We start from the raw sequence: 19,756 nt of genomic DNA, 5'->3' as shown, positions 1-19,756 counted from the left end.
TGTGTGTGCTGGAGGTGGGCACAGTGCTGGATGACAAACACTCACCTGAAGTCCAAACTTCATACATCAATCACTTCATATTTCTTTATAGATCAGAAAAGCAAAAGCAAGCACATTGAAGCAAAAGGGATTTTAATAACTTGCCAATCAAAATGTTTTGAATTTATTACTGATCTTAAAAAGCTTTAATAATGGATTCAATAATCATAAATAAAGACCTTTCTTACAATTTAACACCCCTGCTGGAAAACTCTTTTTTCAATATCAATATTTCAGAGTGTTTCTGTTTTTATTAGGAGACAACACACAAACGGACAGCTTCATACTCTTACTGATTTCTGGACATTCTGCACCATAAGTCATGATTCACGTTGCCAGATTGTATCTCTAGCTTTAGTTCTTTTTTAAATATCATTTTATTTTTGTATCTTTGCACAGGTTTCATTTAAATTCAAAAGTTTCTTTATTGCTCTGATTTTAATGTATGTTTACATACCGAGTGCCTGAATTTCCCTCTGAAGTGTCTTCTCCATCTATCTTACATATTACACTGCCTCTGTTATCAAAATGCAGTTCATGTCTAAAAAGAACAGTTTGAATAGTTACTATAACATTCTTTAGTTTGGATCTTTCCTACAGTTTGACCTCTCTGACACGTCGTGTTGATGCTCCAGAACACTCTCAGATTTACCAACAGAAATGTTTTCTCTCTTTAAATCTTGCTGATATTTGACTGAAGTTCAAAGATACTCTGACTTTACAGAACAGATGAGGGTACCTCTTTTGTTTCCTGCTGAGGAATCCTTACTGACCCTTGCAGAGACCTCTGGTGGTCCCCTGAGCCCCAGTTTGACCTCCTTTGACTTTATTTAACTGGATTATTGATAAAGTAATGACTCAAAATACAGGTCATAAACCTCCTGGAGCATCACTCTGATGAACGGAGGATTATGGCTTGGTCCTGAAGAGATGCACCAACACTAAAGATGTTTGCAGCAGTGAAGCTGGTCTGCATGTCGAGGACTTACATCAAAAGGATGCATGAAGTAACATGAAGATCTGGAAGGATTTATCACATAAATTAAGTCATAAATCATCTTCACAATCACAGTGCAGTTGACTGTTCCTGTAGAACCCAGGAAAGATGAGACACAGCTGAGTCTGACATATCTTATCCCAGTTCAGTCACACTGATCACAAACCAGGTTCACTCTTTGATAGTCAGTGTGTAAGAGGCTGAGCAGCAGCAGAGGAAGAGTGCAGTCTGCTTATTCTTTGCCTTTTCAATATCTCCATCTGGTGGTGGAGCTGCTGTACTGCAGGTAAATATTACAAACAATATACATAACATCCACTGTACTGTGTCTGTGCTGCAGAGTTTCAGTCTTTCAAAGGCTCTCAGTCATTTTAACCACTTGACAACAAAAGTCAATAAAGTTCTTTAGTTAGAGATGAAAATACATTAATGTTCAATTTATTTCCATAAAGCTCATTCAGAAAAAACAACAACCACCTCTCCATTTCGAAGCTGCTGAATAAAAATCCTCAAATTTCGCTCATCAGTAAGGAGCTGGATAGAAATTTGGTGCTTTGGGGTTTCGGCTGAATGCTGAATCAGAGAGTGAATGTTTCAACTTTAAATGTTATATTCTGCAAAACATCCACCAATCCACGCAGACAGAAACATCAGAATATTAGATATTTAATTAATAACAGCTTTGTGGAGTCAGAGAGCAGGGTGAGAATCTCTTCATCTTTCTTTCTTCGCTTTCTTCATCTTGGGGGTGGCTCTGGCTCTGAGGTAGAGCGGGTCGTCCACTAATCAGAAGATCGGTGGTTCGATCCCCTCCAGTCTGCATGTCGTAGTGTCCCTGGGCAAGATACTGAACCCCAAATTGCTCCTGACACACATTCATACACGTGAACACATGAATGTGTGTGAATGGTTAGCTCCTCAAACTGCAGTTGGCACCTTGCATGGTAGCCAATGCCATCAGTGTATCAATGTGTGTGAATGAGATATGTAAGCGCTTTGAGTGGTCGGAAGACTAGAAAGGTGATATATAAGCACAGTCCATTTACCATCTGAGTCTCCGGCAAAGAAACAGGGCTTGAGTCAGATCGCAGGTTGCTCCCAGTTTCAAAGATTCTCATGGATTTGGTTCATGTTCCAAATCTCTGAGGAGATGAATATGTTTCCAGTTTTAGTATGGCCACTGTAAATAATTTAAAGGCTCATTAGCAGCCCGAGGCTTGAGGACGGTTCTTATTTTGCTGTAGCATTAATCCAGATCCACGACGACTGGAAACGGTCAAACTTTCACAGCACTGATCGCTCTTATTCCTACAAATCTAACTCAAGTATGAAATAAAAGAGTTGAAAGGTAAAAAATGAAAAAAAGAAAATTACTAAAAATGTCATAAAAACTCTTTAACTTTCTGAACACAAGCTGAAACTCTGAGCTCTTTCTTTTGTCTGTCCGCTCCTAGTTCTTCTCTCCTGGAGGGTGAAATCAAGTATACGACAACATGAATAAGACAAACACACAGAGTGTATATATATAAAAACATATATTTATTGTTCTGTTACTGTTGGTTAACTTGATCAACAATAAATGGCGGCAGGCCAGGAGAACTGTACACATGTTCATAGAACGCCTCAGAGAGCTTCTGTGTCTCTGTTCAGTGGCATTTAACAATGCACAGAGAAGACCAGAGCAGAGAGAGAAAATCGACAAGACTGGCTGCAGGACGCACGGGTGATGAATGCTGGGATGTCGTGGTGCGTTCAAAAGTCATCCTTCAGCCTCTTTTCAAAGTGGTTCATCTCCTAAAGCAGATAACTTTACATAAGGGGTAAAAATACTGTACATTGTTCTGTGTGTTAACGCTCCTTATCATGCTGTGTTTCATTCATCCTGTAGTGGAGGACAGTGTCCACCACTCACCTTCTGATTCTCCCCCAGAACAAGCAAGGCTGAACAAAGTCAAGTAAAGCTTTAAAAATTAATCTAAAGACAGAAATAGAGGTGCTCCGTACTCGACAAAATAGTGTGTGGATTAAAATAGATAAAGGTTATATTTATATTTATATATACTATATAAAGGCTTAAATCTCTAGACACAAGGACAGCCACCAGTGCTGTCCACACACATTCCTCAGTACACAAACCCTTTAAAACACAGAAACAAACTCACACCTGCTTCGTCTCATTTTCACTCCATGGACCATTAAAAATCTTGTATTGTACGTCTGCAGTAAAACCATCAATCACAGGATCCTGATCCCAAAAGCAGATTTCCCCCCAATGACGAGCTGCTGAGCTGCTACAGCTTCCAGATATCAAAAGACAGACTTAAGCAGAGCAAAGAGGACGAGGGGGGACAGGGCCGAAGGAATGAAGGCAAGTCTCAGTGGCTGAGTTTCTCTTCAATGCGGTGTTTGTGAGTTCATAAAGTGGTTCAGCTGGAAGATGAGTATATTTTCTGAAGCAGATGAGACCAGGTCCAAAATGTCTTGTTTAAGTCCAGGCAAACTTTTTTTCTACATTCCACACACTGCAAAACAAATCAAATCCAGTTCCTCAAGTTCACAGGAACCTTTCCCAATCAGTCTGTGCTGCATCGTTGCGTCGCCAGCCTCCATCGAGGAGCGCCGACGTTCAGACTGAATGTGCAAATGTTGTCCGTAACGCAGAACTGCTCAAAACAACTTGACAAAAACAACACAACAGACAAAGAAGAACTTTTTTTGCAGTCCCTGAAACATCTGTCCTCACATCCACGGTGAGAAGCTCTTCACACAGAACTTCACTTTGTTTCTTAAATTGAAATGAGTCAGTTTATGTGCCACAAAACTAATGGAAGAGAGGATTAGCCAAAGACTGCGTCGTTTCATACAAATGTTCAGATGCTCCAAAAGAAAATAACAAACAATAAAAGATACTAATTGCACATAGTCTGACGTAAAACCAACAGCCCATTTGAACTTTGAATCATTTAAAGTGTTAGCTATGCTCTGAGAACTGCTCAGTGTTCATCCTCTACCTCCAGATCCTCTGCAGGTGAAGTGTGGTACGATAGACAGACAGAGTTACTGTGATCCTGTCAGACTGCAATCTGTGATAAAGTGAAATCAAGATGTGATAAAAAGTGGAAAAGTATCTCTACGTGGACGATTTGTGGCTTCTTTGGCTTTGCTTGTAAATCATATTTTGCATCAGTCTAGAGAAGAAATGGATTTTGTTTGTTGTTTTGTTTGTTTCGACCACATTCCCTTCATTTTTCTCTTTAGTCTTCACAGATTTCAAACCTGTGTAATGATGCACGTTAAAGCTATGTCTGAAGCTTCCATGAGAACACCGAGGGAATCTGATCAAACTTCTCTATAGAATATTCATGTAAAATCTCTAAATGGATTTCATTTGACAGCCTCACATGGAATCTGGAGACCTGCCATCACAATTCTGTGAAAAAAGCTAAAAATGATCATGAACTGGAAGCTTCAATGTTTCAGTTGGTCTTGGACTGGACTTGTTAATGAGCGCTGAGAGGAAGCCCGATCTGTGTGACTGGACCTCAGCCCCTCACTGTCCACGAAGGAGGCAGACGTTACACGATCAGCGGTTTAGTTTCAGGTGAGCGCTGCGGCTGAACAACAAAGCTGACTATTAGCTTACATCACACATTAGCAGTGGCAGAGGGACCACAAGGGGGAAGTTGGATCTGTTGCCATAGTAACAGCCGGGTAGAAAAAACTCAGAGAGGCTGTGACTGAGTCAGGTGGAGGGTGTGTGCTTGATGCGTTTGATTCTGTGCCAGGTGCGCGGGCTGGCTCTGGTTCTGGGAATGAGGATGTGGTTGCGGCTGCTGCAGGATGTGCACCACCCTGCTCAGGGTGTCCGTGGTGGCGAACGCCAGATACTGGCAGCACAACCAGTCCTCGAGGCTCACGCCGCAAGCTGCGTCCAGCGAGCGCTCCGCAAACTTGATCATCATCAGTGTTCGCTTCAGGTCCAGCCAGTTCTGCAGGGTGGCCTCGCGCTGGCTGGAAGTGGCCCCTGACATGGGGCCTGTGCTGCTGCAGCCCAGCGCCTGGAACAAGTCCTCCCGAGGGCCCCAGAGCAGGCACTGCAGGCAGGCCCGGGCCTCAGACATGCGGATCCTTTCAGAGGGGTTGACGGTGAGCAGTAACCTGGCCAGCTGCTGCAGACCCTGCGAATAGAGCGATCTGACAGGAAGCGGTGGCAGGTCGGCCCAGGTGTACTCCCGCTCCTTCAGCTCTGGCGTCTCCTCGAAGGGGTTGGGTCGGTGCAGCATCTCGTAGATGAGAATTCCCGTCTGGAACTCGTCACACTTGCGGTACTGAGTGGCTGTGACAATTTCGGGTGCCAGGCGTGACTGGTCGCGCAGTGTCCCGGGGTTGGCGGTCATCAGAGTGCTCTTCTGCTTTGCTTGGGAGAAGTTACTGATGATGAGGCGGGCGGGGCATGTGGCGTTGGCGGCGGCAGCAGCAGCACTGGCTGAGGTAGCACCAGAAATATTGCTGCTGCTGTTGCTGTTGTTGTTAGGCTCAAGAATGTCCAGATTCCAGGGGTTGCCAGGTTGGCAGTGGACCAGCAGCAGGTTCTCCAGGCGCAGGTCACAGTGAGTCACGTGATAAGGTTTCATGTGCTCCAGCCCGGAGCACAGCTGCAGCAGCAGGAGACACACCTGACGCTCGTACAGCTCCGGGTTATGAGCGTGTCGTGCCACGCCTTCTCGGACAAAGTCAGCCACCGTCTGGAAGGGCACCTCACGAGTGATGACCACCACTCGGCTCTTCAAGCGGCCAGCGGTGTTCATGTGACCTGCTGTGGGGGTGTCATCCAATTTGCTGTTAGCTTTGGAGTCCGTCACCTTGGCTTTGGTCTTGACCTCTTTCTCTTTCTCCTTCGGCTCATTTACATTTTCCTCTTCCTCTTCCTCCTCCTCCTCCTCATTTTCTTCCTCTTCCCAGGGCAGCAGGCGGGTGGGGACGTCAGCCAGGAAGTGTCCGCAGTCTTGCTGGATGTTGAAGTTCACAGCAAGGCTCTGTCTCACTGCGAGGCTGTGGAAGAACTGCTGCTGGGTCTCCTTCACTTTGCTCCGGCAGATCTGGAGAAAATAAAGACAAGAGTTGATCAGATTAACGTCGATGTAAGGTTTGTTTTTGAGCTGAGAAACCTCTTGTGATTGCCTAATGAGCCATACTGCTATAGAGAAAAAGACTTTTCTTTGGTCAACAAATCAGAGGCAGTGTTTTAGATTTAGACTTTAGACACCAACAGCCCTCCAAGTTTGAGTTATTTTTAACCTTCATGGTCCAATTTTTTCTCTTCACAGTTTGAGTGTAGGAGAGAGAGAGAGAGAGAGAGAGAGAGAGAGAGAGAGAGAGAGAGAGAGAGAGAGAAAGAGAGAGAGAGCGAGAGCGAGTGAGAGAGCGAGTGAGAGAGCGAGTGAGAGGGGGTTGATGATGATGGGTTACTTGCTTTGCTGCTATTCAACAATGAAGAACACGATTCAAACAGCACTTCTGTTAATTCAGCCAAGATCTTCCCACTCCCACCCAGCGGCATGTTCAGGGTTTGGTGGGTTGGCTGGGTGCTGGTCTTAAAAACCATGATCAGCACATTAATATAGCTCCATTTTCTCTTAGTATGAGGGAAAACAAAGCTATGCTCTGAAATGAAAACTGCAGCAATCCAATGAAAAGATCTTCCTAACGTAATGTCTGTATCTGATGTGTGTTAGTCTGTTAGCTGTTCTTTGTTCATTACTAAGAACGTTGACACTAGAAACCATCATCAGTGTGTATTAATCCATGGCTTCTTTAAAAATGAAACTTTACATTTGAGACTTGTTTTAAAGATTTGCATCTCTGGCTTGGTTGAATAGCTTTGTCAGCAATCAAAGGTCTTCTGAACCACCACATCTGAGGGCTGTGTGCAAATCCACCCATCACGGACACGTTGTTAAAAAAGGTGGATAACAGCAGACATGAACAGTCCTGGAAGACATTCGTAGTGCTGCACTCGGTTGTTCTCATGTGAAAGTGACACAAATAGTCATGTAAAGAGTATAAAAATAGAGATAGAGAGCTTCCTTTCTCACCTCCGCATGGCTGGCTAATCACTGTGTGAAGTAGGTGTGAATGTCAGATTGGTCCATCGACTGTAAGGTGTGTGTGTTTGTGTGTGTGTGTGTGCTGGATAAATAAACTGGCCCCTGGGATTTGTTGACAATAAAAAATATGAAAAAGAACTGAAATGACTGTAATCTTGGACCCACAGTCTCGATGTCATTAATGTTGAAATGATCAAAGCTGGATGTATTTTTGTTTGTTGTAATCTTTCTCTTGGCCCTGACTAGAAATCTTTCAGCGTTTGATGTTAACAGCAGCCTTCTGCAGCATCAGGAACAAAACACACCGTGTTAGCAGAGAACGGACAGGAGAAGTCAGAGATCAAAGGTGTCGGCCTCGCTCCAACATTACAGCTCGTGGCGTTAATGACGGAGCTTTGTGAAGCACAGACTCCGGGCTGTCACAGACAGCAGCGAGAGCAGCGTCTGTCTTCTAAAGCGCAGTGACAGCCTCTGCAGCTCTTTGTCTTTCTGCACTTTGATCACGGCACGGAGAAGAGAAGCCCAGTCAAGGATATCACCCTTCACCACAGACGTCACAGCGCTCACTAAAATACCCACAAAGTTAGAGAAGTCACAACATATTACTGAGATATTTGAGTTTGGAACAACACTTTAACTTGCAGTATTGATTTATTTCATATCAATGGTGTGAGTTCATTCAAAATGATGACACAACTGACATCAGGATGTAAAATAAGATGCAGAGTGATGTTTGGATTCTGTGAGGGCTAACCTAATCTATCTGTTGACACAGCACGTTTAAATCCTGCTCCAAGTTCTGATGTCATGTAAAGCCTGGCATCAGCAGTGCTGCACTTTTAATGTGTTTAGACATGATAGACAGTGAGCACTACGTATGTTGAAAACGTCGAATAAAAACCTCCTTTCTGTGTGCATGATGTGAGGATGAACAGTGAATGTGAGGAAGCAGAGGAAGAGGAGAGCAGTGCAGTGTTGTCAGGGTGGGTTGGAGTTTGTCAGTGAATGAAAGCTGAAGCTTCTCAACACTAAAGTCGAGCTGCTGTGTGTGACTGTTGACATCTTGACTTATCAGAGCAGGAACCGTACAGGTAGAATGAGGAACATCAACGATCAGTCAAGTTATGAGTGGGCCTGTTGTGTTGCTCTGATGAGTCCATGCTATGTTGTGGACAGCACATCTCCATAATTAATGGCTGACCATCACTTTTGAGCCACTATTGACATGTTACTGTACATGCATGAAAAATGTGTATTGTAACAACCTGTTATGTATTATAAGAGATGGAGAACAACATGTTATATGTTATATGTTCATATATAATATCACCACATTATCATCCTGATAGGAGTCAACTACTAGTCAGTTTGTAAAAATATTGAATCATCAGCTTGCTCTTCATTAAACTTGTCTGTCTGACCTCAGAGTAACGTGAACAAGTCTACAATAAAGTGTGAGTGTTCTTTTATGACTGCTGCTACTTCAATCACTTCACTTTATCACCCCTGTAAAGACAGACTTTAACCTTGGAGCTGTTTGGCATATTTGAAGTACAGTTTATTATTATTATAGAGTGTGGGGTGAAGAACTCTGCAGCAGTGAGGTGTTTGGTGTGTAATTCTTTAGGAATGTGTGTGTTCACTGAATGCACTGGTTTAGACGTGTTTCTGAAACTCCAGCTGAGCGTTCTTCAAGGAACCTTTCTCTGTTTCGATGTTACATTTTGCACTGCTGCTTAGAACACAGCTCCAAGTTAACAGGCAATCAGTTTGACTTACGGTTCCCTCTTGTTTCCTTAATGCCGACATTTCAGAGATACTTCCAGGGTTTTAAAGTGAACACACTCACTTTGGAATTCCTCCGAGCAAAGGATTCACACACACATGCTCAAGGTGGATTATGAATAATTAGCAATGCATTAAAAATATCACCGCGTGTAAAATCTCATTTGCAGTAGGATTGACTACACTTATGAGTTTAAGGGAGGCAGGAGCACAACTGGGCCACATTAAAATGGAGTTGGGGGAAGTTTAATTGGGCCTGTTTGTGTTCTACTGCCTCTTCTTATTTCTGGATGAGCAGCATAAAAAACAAGACGTTCTCTTGAGCCTGGTGCTAATATGAAGGCGAGGCTTTGAAGTGGAGAGCACAGGATTTCATATCCTGTGAATAATGCAACCTTCATCCAGATCTGCTTTGTACTTCACTTCAGAACTCTTCCGGCAAGCTCTGCCCTCCATCTCTCTCACTGCTACCCTCATACAATTAAATCTAAAAAAAAAAAAAAAACCCTAATGCAAGCACACACAGGTTTTATTGCACAAGTTTGTGCCCTGAAGGCTCAAAGTTTAAGTGCTAATATTCCAGCACAAACACCTTCTTCATCTCGGCTGAGGGAGGGAGGGAGGAGTGGGAGGAGGAGATTCCTCAACGCAAAAACAAAATACAAGGATTAAAGAAATCTACTGCAGGGACAGCGAGCAGCAGACTGATCTGAAAATCTTTCGGATGAAGGGAAATGCAAAGTAAGAACTCCAAAAACAAACTGACAAACAGACTAACATGCTGAAAATGAGAATGAAGTGAAAATTTCTCTTCACCATAAACAGAACTCTTTCATCGCCTTCATCTGGCAGAACAAACTCATCTATAATCTATAATCTCACCTTGATGGCGTAGTTCACCAGTGGGTCCTTGGCATAGGAGGCGGTGTAGTAGACAGCATCTCCCGCCTCACAGCAGGGTTTCCCAGTGGTCAGCCTGAAGTGGGACCAGCTGTCAGTACCAAATCTCAAGTGGTCCTTCTGACCAGCCATGAAGCGGTCCTCGCACTTTGTTGCCAGCTTCCGCAGGGTGTCCGTGTGGAGTCCCCGGATCCTTCCCACCACTTCATCCCAGCTGTCTAACCCCCTGTAAAGAGCAGGTCTCTGGGGTTTGGAGCCTCCTCCTCCAGCAGCAGCACTGCGACCTGTTGTCCGACCCCTTCCAGCCAAAGATTCTGTACTCGGGTAGACCCTCCTCTCTCTGCCAGTGGTGTCACTGGGTGCAGCAGATACAGGTTGAGGAACCAGGGATGACATGCTGTTAGTTGGGCGGCTCTTGCTGGTGGCCATGGCAACTGATGGCCTCTCCAGTGAGTCACCGCTCTCGTGGTCGTGAGTTCGATGAGGTTCTGAGCTCAGAGAGGAGCTCTGACTAGCTGTCTCCCAGGTGGAGTCCAGGTCGTAAAGAGGGTTGGCCACACTCAGGTTGGTGCCTCCGGGTTTAGCCTCAGCCCGAGGTCTCAGAGCTCCCTGCACTGACTCTTTGCCTCCGAGGCTGGGATCGTTGATGGGGCGGGGTACAACCTTCTTGGGGAGTGGTGGTGGTGTGGCCTTTGCAGCTGGCTGGTCAGCGAGGCTGTCGAAGTCGATGGAGGCCAAGGTATCGTTGGATGCTTTGATGTTCCGTGGCTGTTTCAGTGGGATCATGTTGGCTCTGGACTGACCTGGAGGGAAAGAAGGAGCATAACGTGGATTCCATGAATACGAGTCTATTCACCACTTACACCACTGAAACATATTAAACAGGGACAAGAACATATTGGTATACACGTGGCAGGTTCAAACAGCTGAAATAAATGTAGAGTTTATTACCCAGAAGGTAAAATTATCAGACATAAGTGCTCAGCGATGACCAACCCAGCAGCCTGCATTGATGGAAATTAGTACATTTACTTCAGCATTGTGTGAGTGTAATTTGAAGTACTTCAGTATTTATATTGTGTGCAACTTTACAGTTTTACATAAAGAAAGAAAAATGTTGTATTGTTAATTTACTTAAAAAGACCAGTCTGGGGGCGGTCGGTAGCGTAGTGGGTTAAGCGGCCGCCCCGTGTGTAAGAGGCTACAGTCCTCGCTGCAGCTGGCCCCGGTTCGAGTCCTGCATTGGACGGCCGTTTACTGCGTGTCGCTCCCCCTCTCTTTGCCCCCTGCTTCCTGTTTATCTTCAGCTGTACTGTCATTAAAGGCATAAAAGGCCCAAAAAAAAAATCTTAAAAAAAAAAAAAAAAAAGACCAGTCTGTAGGACCAGGATTACTACGGGAATGAAAAACATATAATTGGAAGTTGGTGAGTTAATCTCTTTAAGCCACTTGTTGCCGTTAAGATGTCAGTTTCTTTTATTATTCTTTGATCACTTATTTATTTTCCTGCAGGCAGAAATCATTCAGCGTAAAAATATCAGCTAAAAAAGATTCAGGACATGAAAAGTGATTTTTGCTGTCAGGACTGTCTCATAAAATGGATCTGAATGAATGTGACTTTCACAAAAGTCAAATTAGAAATCCTAACAGCTGATAAAAATGACACCAGTGACATAAATCACTCTGCACTCAGTTTCTTGTGCCTCCACACAGCCTTTCCAGCCACCCACTTGCTTGCTGCTTCTCATGAAGATGACAGGCCGACACAAGGTTTTGTGTGCTGTGGCACGTGATGGGACTGGTGGCCAGAGAGCAGGACAGCTGGCCACAAGTCATTCCTCCAACCATCCAGCTGCCTCGACTCAATCTGCAATTCTGCCTGCAGTGAGGACTTAAAGAGGCAGCGTGGAGAGAGAGCACAGTTATATCAGGGGCTTGAGGTGACCTTATTTTTCTGGGGATGCTGGTGGGAGGGAACTGGAGGGTTGAGGGGCTGATTGAACTCTCTTGATGTTCTCTCGAGTTGAGGACCACAGAGACACACAGGTCAGAGACACGTCTGATACCAAGAAAAGAACAAAGGCGTTGTGCTGCTTGCATGATGGAAATAAAAAAGCCTGGTTTAAACTGAGTGGATGCACAAGGTCACAGACAACCATAATGCGCAGCTTTCAGCTCACCAGGGAACACCCCAATTTCCTGTAAGATCAAGATGAGAGGCTGCTGAGTCTTATGAGATGATGTGTTTCAAAGTCACACCTCCTACCAAATGGCTTTGTGTCGTCCCTCTGGTAAAGAAGTCTGCCTGAACAAACAGGACAAATGCTACTGATTGCAAATTCTTGTTAAATGGTATGAGTAACTCTTCATGTGTGCATCATGCTGCCATTATCTTTAAGAAAGCAGAAGCCTTAAGAAAGAGCAGTCAGGATAAAGTTAATGAGTCTGGGTAATCCTCCCTGGTGACGGGTGTATTTAATGTGTTCCTCCACCAATCTGCAGTAATCCATCCAAGGCAACAAGCGCCTTCCTCGTCCTGTCATAAGGATCTTCTGTTGCAGCAGTGTGGCTGTTACATAAGACCGACTCATTTCAAATGTTCAGAATTAAAATCAGGGCTGTAGAAATACAGTCAAATACTGTTAGTCACTGTTTCATGATGCTTTACAAATGAGTGTTTTTTAAAATCAAATTCAGCTCTTGTTGTTTACTGAGCATCACGACTATGACAGGTCACAACAGAACTGTACACACACATATACATATATATATACATATATACATATATATATATATATACATACATATATATATATATATACACACATACATATAGTACACACACACACACACACACACAGCCCATTTCCTTGTATTACTTTACGGGCAGATCTGCCACATCCAATATGGCAGCTACTTCTGGGGTGATTTTCAAGTTCTTTTACTGCACCTGCACCTTGTGCGGTAAAGCTTCACTGTGAAGACGCTTTACCGTACAAACCGATGTAGTCGGGCACTAGAAGTAGGTAGCTGGGAACATGAGTAGAACAAGAATTGTCAGAAAACAATTTGATTTGTTTATTTAATGACTTTTCTAAATCTGCATATCTTAGAAAAGAGATTATTATTTGATTTCTGAGTTTCCGAGGTGCACTTTAAGGCATCATGAAGCGCTCACACGCTTTACCGTACAAACCGATGTAGTCGGGCACTAGATTTTAAAGTGTAGATAGCGTTACTGCAGTACTGTATCATATTGAAGTTATTGATTAATATTCCTAATAAAAATTCCCAGAAATTATGAAAAGAGAGAGAGCGAGAGAGAGAGAGATGACGGAGAGAGAGAGAGAGAGAGAGAGAGGCGGCGAGAGCGATGAGATAGCGAGTGTGAGTGTGAGGGTTGTTTATGTGATTTGTTAACTTGCTTTGCTGCTATTCAACATGAAGAACACGATTCAAACAGCATTTCTGTTAATTCAGCCAAATCTTCCCACTCCCACCCAGCGGCATGTTCAGTTTTGGTGTTGGCTGGGTGCTGGTCTAAAAACCATGATCAGCACATTAATATAGCTCCATTTTCTCTAGTATGAGGGAAAACAAACTATGCTCTGAAATGAAAACTGCAGCAATCCAATGAAAAGATCTTCCTAACGTAATGTCTGTATCTGATGTGTGGTTAGTCTGTTAGCTGTTCTTTGTTCATTACTAAGAACGTTGACACTAGAAACCATCAATCAGTGTGTATTAATCCAGGGCTTCTTTAAAAAGAAACTTTACATTTGAGACTTGTTTTAAAGATTGGCATCTCTGGCTTGGTTGAATAGCTTGTCAGCAATCAAAGGTCTTCTGAACCACCACATCTGAGGGCTGTGTGCAAATCCACCCATCACGGACACGTTGTTAAAAAAGGTGGATAACAGCAGACATGAACAGTCCTGAAGACATTCGTAGTGCGGCACTCGGTTGTTCTCATGTGAAAGTGACACAAATAGTCATGTAAAGGTATAAAAATAGAGATAGAGAGCTCCTTTCTCACCTCCGCTGGCTGGCTATCACTGGTGTGAAGTAGGTGTGAATGTCAGATGGGTCCATCGCCTGAGGTGTGTGTGGTTGGTGTGTGTGTGGTGTGCTGGATAAATAAACTGGCCCCTGGGATTTTGTTGACAATAAAAAATATGAAAAAGAACTGAAATGACTGTAATCTTGGACCCACAGTCTCGATGTCATTAATGTTGAAATGATCAAAGCTGGATGTATTTTTGTTTGTTGTAATCTTTCTCTTGGCCCTGACTAGAAATCTTTCAGCTTTTGATGTTAACAGCAGCCTTCTGCAGCATCAGGAAACAAAACACACCGTGTTAGCAGAGAACGGACAGGAGAAGTCAGAGATCAAAGGTGTCGGCCTCGCTCCAACATTACAGCTCGTGGCGTTAATGACGGAGCTTTGTGAAGCACAGACCGCCGGGCTGTCACAGACAGCAGCGAGCAGCGTCTGTCTTCTAAAGCGCAGTGACACGCCTCTGCAGCTCTTTGTCTTCTGCACTTTGATCACGGCACGGAGAAAGAAGCCCAGTCAAGGATATCACCCTTCACCACAGACGTCACAGCGCTCACTAAAATACCCACAAAGTTAGAGAAGTCACAACATATTACTGAGATATTTGAGTTTGGAACAACACTTTAACTTGCAGTATTGATTTATTCATATCAATGGTGTGAGTTCATTCAAAATGATGACACAACTCATCAGGATTAAAATAAGATGCAGTTGATGTTTGGATTCTGTGAGGGCTAACCTAATCATCTTTGACACAGCACGTTTAAATCCTGCTCCAAGTTCTGATGTCATGTAAAGCCTGGCATCAGCAGTGCTGCACTTTTAATGTGTTTAGACATGATAGACAGTGAGCACTACGTATGTTGAAAACGGCAATAAAAACCTCCTTTTGTGTGCATGATGTGAGGATGAACAGTGAATGTGAGGAAGCAGAGGAAGAAGGAGAGCAGTGCAGTGTTGTCAGGGTGGGTTGGAGTTGTCAGTGAATGAAAGCTGAAGCTTCTCAACACTAAAGTCGAGCTGCTGTGTGTGACTGTTGACATCTTGACTTATCAGAGCAGGAACCGTACAGGTAGAATGAGGAACATCAACGACAGTCAAGTTAATGAGTGGGCCTGTTGTGTTGCTCTGATGAGTCCATGCATGTTGTGGACACAATCTCCAATAATGGCTGACATCACTTTTGAGCCAATATGACATGTACTGTACATGCATGAAAAATGTGTATTGTAACAACCTGTTAGATATGAAAGAAATGGAGAACCATGTTATATGTTATATGTTCATAATATATCACCACATTATCATCCGATAGGAGTCAACTACTAGTCAGTTTTGTAAAATATTGAACATCAGCTGCTCTTCATTAAACTTGTCTGTCGACCTCAGAGTAACGTGAACAAGTCTACAATAAAGTGTGAGTGTTCTTTTATACGCTTACTTCAATCACTTCACTTATCCCCCCTTAAAGACAGACTTTAAACCTTGGAGCTGTTTGGCATATTTGAAGTACAGTTTATTATTATTATAGAGTGTGGGGTGAAGAACTCTGCAGCAGTGAGGTGTTTGGTGTGTATTCTTTAGGAATGTGTGTGTTCACTGAATGCACTGGTTTAGACGTGTTTCTGAAACTCCAGCTGAGCGTTCTTCAAGGAACCTTTCTCTGTTTCGATGTTACATTTTGCACTGCTGCTTAGAACACAGCTCCAAGTTAAACAGGCAATCAGTTTGACTTACGGTTCCCTCTTGTTTCCTTAATGCCGACATTTCAGAGATACTTCCAGGGTTTTAAAGTGAACACACCACTTTGGAATCCTCCGAGCAAAGGATTCACACACACATGCCTCAAGGTGGATTATGAATAATTGCAATGCATTAAAAATATCACCGCGTGTAAAATCTCATTTGCAGTAGATTGACTACCACTTATGAGTTTAAGGAGCAGAGCACAACTGGGCCACATTAAAATGGAGTTGGGAAGTTTATTGGCCTGTTTGTGTTCTACTCCTTTCTTATTTCTGGATGACAGCAAAAACAAGACGTTCTCTTGAGCCTGGTCTAATATGAACGCGACTTGAAGTGGAGACACAGGATTTCATATCCTGTGAATTGCAACCTTCATCCGATCTGCTTGTACTTCACTTCAGAACTCTTCCGCAAGCTCTGCCCTCCATCTCCTCACTGCTACCCTCATACAATTAAATCTAAAAAAAAAAAAAAACCCTAATGCAAGCACACACGGGTTTATTGCACATTTTGTGCCCTGAAGGCTCAAAGTTTAAGTGCTAATATTCCAGCACAAACACCTTCTTCATCTGGCTGAGGGAGGGAGGGAGGAGTGGGAGGAGGAGATTCCTCAACGCAAAAACAAAATACAAGGATTAAAGAAATCTACTGCAGGGACAGCGAGCAGCAGACTGATCTGAAAATCTTTCGGATGAAGGAAATGCAAATTAAGAACTCCAAAAACAAACTACAACAGACTACACTTGCTGAAAACGAAATGAGTGATTTCTCTTCCCCTACCGACCTCTTTCATCGCCTTCATCTGGCAGACCACTCTCTATTCTATATCTCACCTTGATGCGTAGTTCACCAGTGTCCTTGGCATAGAGGGCGGTTAGTAGACAGAATCTCCGCCTCACAGCGGGGGTTCCCAGGGGTCAGCCTGAAGTGGGACCAGCTGTCAGTACAAAATCTCAGTGTGTCCTTCTGACCAGCCATGAAGCGTTCCTCGCACTTTGTTGCCAGCTTCCGCAGGGTGTCCGTGTGGAGTCCCCGGATCCTTCCCACCACTTCATCCCAGCTGTCTAACCCCCTGTAAAGAGCAGGTCTCTGGGGTTTGGAGCCTCCTCCTCCAGCAGCAGCACTGCGACCTGTTGTCCGACCCCTTCCAGCCAAAGATCTGTACTCGGGTAAGCCCCTCCCTCTCGCCAGTGGTGTCACTGGGTGCAGCAGATACAGGTTGAGGAACCAGGGATGACATGCTGTTAGTTGGGCGGCTCTTGCTGGTGGCCATGGCAACTGATGGCCTCTCCAGTGAGTCACCGCTCTCGTGGGCGTGAGTTCGATGAGGTTCTGAGCTCAGAGAGGAGCTCTGACTAGCTGTCCCCAGGTGGAGTCCAGGTCGTAAAGAGGGTTGGCCAACCAGGTTGGTGCCTCCGGGTTTAGCCTCAGCCCGAGGTCTCAGAGCTCCCGCACTGACTCTTTGCCTCCGAGGCTGGGATCGTTGATGGGCGGGGTACAACCTTCTGGGGAGTGGTGGTGGTGTGGCTTGCAGCTGGCGGGGTCAGCGAGGCTGTCGAAGTCGATGGAGGCCAAGGTTCGTTGGATGCTTTGATGTTCCTGGCTGTTTCAGTGGGATCATGTTGGCTCTGGACTGACCTGGAGGGAAAGAAGGAGCATAACGTGGATTCCATGAATCGAGCTATTCACCCACTTACACCACTGAAAATATAAACAGGACAAAACATATTGGTATACACGTGGCAGGTTCAAACAGCTGAAATAAATGTAGAGTTTATTACCCAGAAGGAAAATTATCAGACATAAGTGCTCAGCGATGACCAACCCAGCAGCCTGCATTGATGGAAATTAGTACATTTACTTCAGCATTGTGTGAGTGTAATTTGAAGTACTTCAGTATTTATATTGTGTGCAACTTTACAGTTTTACATAAAGAAAGAAAATGTTGTATTGTTATTTACTTAAAAAGACCAGTCTGGGGGCGGTCGGTAGGCGTAGGGGTTAAGCGGCCGCCCCGTGTGTAAGAGGCTACAGTCCTCGCTGCAGCTGGCCCCGGTTCGAGTCCGCATTGGACGGCCGTTTACTGGTGTCGCTCCCCCCTCTTTGCCCCCTGCTTCCTGTTTACTTCAGCTGTACTGTCATTAAAGGCATAAAAGGCCCAAAAAAAAAATCTTAAAAAAAAAAAAAAAAAGACCAGTCTGTAGGACCAGGATTACTACGGGATGAAAAACATATAATTGGAAGTTGGTGAGTTAATTCTCTTAAGCCACTTGTTGCCGTTAAGATGTCAGTTTCTTTATTATTCTTTGATCACTATTATTTTCCTGCAGGCAGAAATCATTCAGCGTAAAAATAAAGCTAAAAAAGATTCAGGACATGAAAAGTGATTTTTGCTGTCAGGACTGTCTCAAAAATGGATCTGAATGAATGTGACTTTCACAAAGTCAAATTAAAATCCTAACAGCTGATAAAAATGACACCAGTGACATAAATCACCTGCACTCAGTTCTGTGCCTCCACACAGCCTTTCCAGCCACCCACTTGCTTGCTGCTTCTCATGAAGATGACAGGCCGACACAAGGTTTGTGTGGCTGTGGCACGTGATGGGACTGGTGGCCAGAGAGCAGGACAGCTGGCCACAAGTCATTCCTCCAACCATCCAGCTGCTCGACAATCTGCAATTCTGCCTGCAGTGAGGACTTAAAGAGCAGCGTGGAGAGAGAGCACAGTTATATCAGGGGCTTGAGGTGACCTTATTTTCTGGGGAGGCTGGTGGGAGGGAAACTGGAGGGTTGAGGGGCTGATTGAACTCCTTGATGTTCTCTCGAGTTGAGGACCACAGAGACACACAGGTCAGAGACACGCTGATACCAGAAAAGAACAAAGGCGTTGTGCGCTTGCATGATGGAAAAAAAAAGCCTGGTTAAAACTGAGTGGATGCCAAGGTCACAGACAACCATAATGCGCAGCTTTCAGCTCACCAGGAACACCCCAATTTCCTGTAAGATCAAGATGAGAGGCTGCTGAGCCTATGAGATGATGTGTTTCAAAGTCACACCTCCTACCAAATGGCTTTGTGTCGTCCCTCTGGTAAAGAAGTCTGCCTGAACAAACAGGACAAATGCTACTGATTGCAAATTCTTGTTAAATGGTATGAGTAACTCTTCATGTGTGCATCATGCTGCCATTATCTTTAAGAAAGCAGAAGCCTTAAGAAAGAGCAGTCAGGATAAAGTTAATGAGTCTGGGTATCCTCCCTGGTGACGGGTGTATTTAATGTGTTCCTCCACCAATCTGCAGTAATCCATCCAAGGCAACAAGCGCCTTCCTCGTCCTGTCATAAGGATCTCTGTTGCAGCAGTGGGGCTGTTACATAAGACCGACTCATTTCAAATGTTCAGAATAAAATCAGGGCTGTGAAATACAGTCAAATACTGTTAGTCACGGTTTCATGATGCTTTACAAATGAGTGTTTTTAAAATCAAATTCAGCTCTTGTTGTTTACTGAGCATCAACGATGGACAGGTCACAACAGAACGGTACACACACATATACAATATATATACATATATACATATATATATAGATATATAATATATATATATAATATATATTATAATATATATATAATTAATACAATATATATATATATACATATACACAAATATAGATATATATACACACATATAATATATATATACACACATATATATAGATATACACACATATATATATATATATATATATATATAATACCACACACACACACATATATCAAATATAGATTATATATGTATACACACATATATACATATATATATATATATATATATACACACACACACACACACACACACACACACATATATATATATATATATATATATATACATATACACACATATATATATATAGACTATACACATATACACACTATAATATAATATACATATACACATAATAATAATATATACATACATATATAATACATATACATATATATACATATAATACATATACAATATATATATATAGATAATATATATATATGGACTTTTTTTTTTTAGAATTACATATTGATTAATTAATCTTATTAATCTGCCAAATATTGTTGGAAGTCTAGTG

General features: G+C 43.4%; 1 protein-coding gene across 3 annotated transcripts in view; it reads right to left on the bottom strand.

Moving 5' to 3' along the window:
- Positions 1 to 2,560: 2,560 nt before the first annotated feature.
- Positions 2,561 to 19,756, bottom strand: part of peak1 (pseudopodium-enriched atypical kinase 1) — a 94,184-nt gene continuing 76,988 nt past the window's right edge. For all 3 annotated transcript variants that reach the window (XM_010735181.3, XM_027291332.1, XM_027291333.1), the window contains exons 5-6: positions 9,811 to 10,631; positions 2,561 to 6,135 (exon numbers count right to left, since the gene is read on the bottom strand). In XM_010735181.3, the coding sequence (XP_010733483.3) occupies positions 4,759 to 6,135; positions 9,811 to 10,631 (2,198 nt within the window). In that variant the 3' untranslated portion in view covers positions 2,561 to 4,758. The remainder of the gene's footprint in view (positions 6,136 to 9,810; positions 10,632 to 19,756) is intronic.

This window comes from Larimichthys crocea, chromosome XVIII, assembly GCF_000972845.2.
Source record: "Larimichthys crocea isolate SSNF chromosome XVIII, L_crocea_2.0, whole genome shotgun sequence".
Classification (NCBI taxonomy): Eukaryota; Metazoa; Chordata; class Actinopteri; family Sciaenidae; genus Larimichthys; species Larimichthys crocea.
This window is presented reverse-complemented; position numbering and strand designations above follow the sequence as displayed.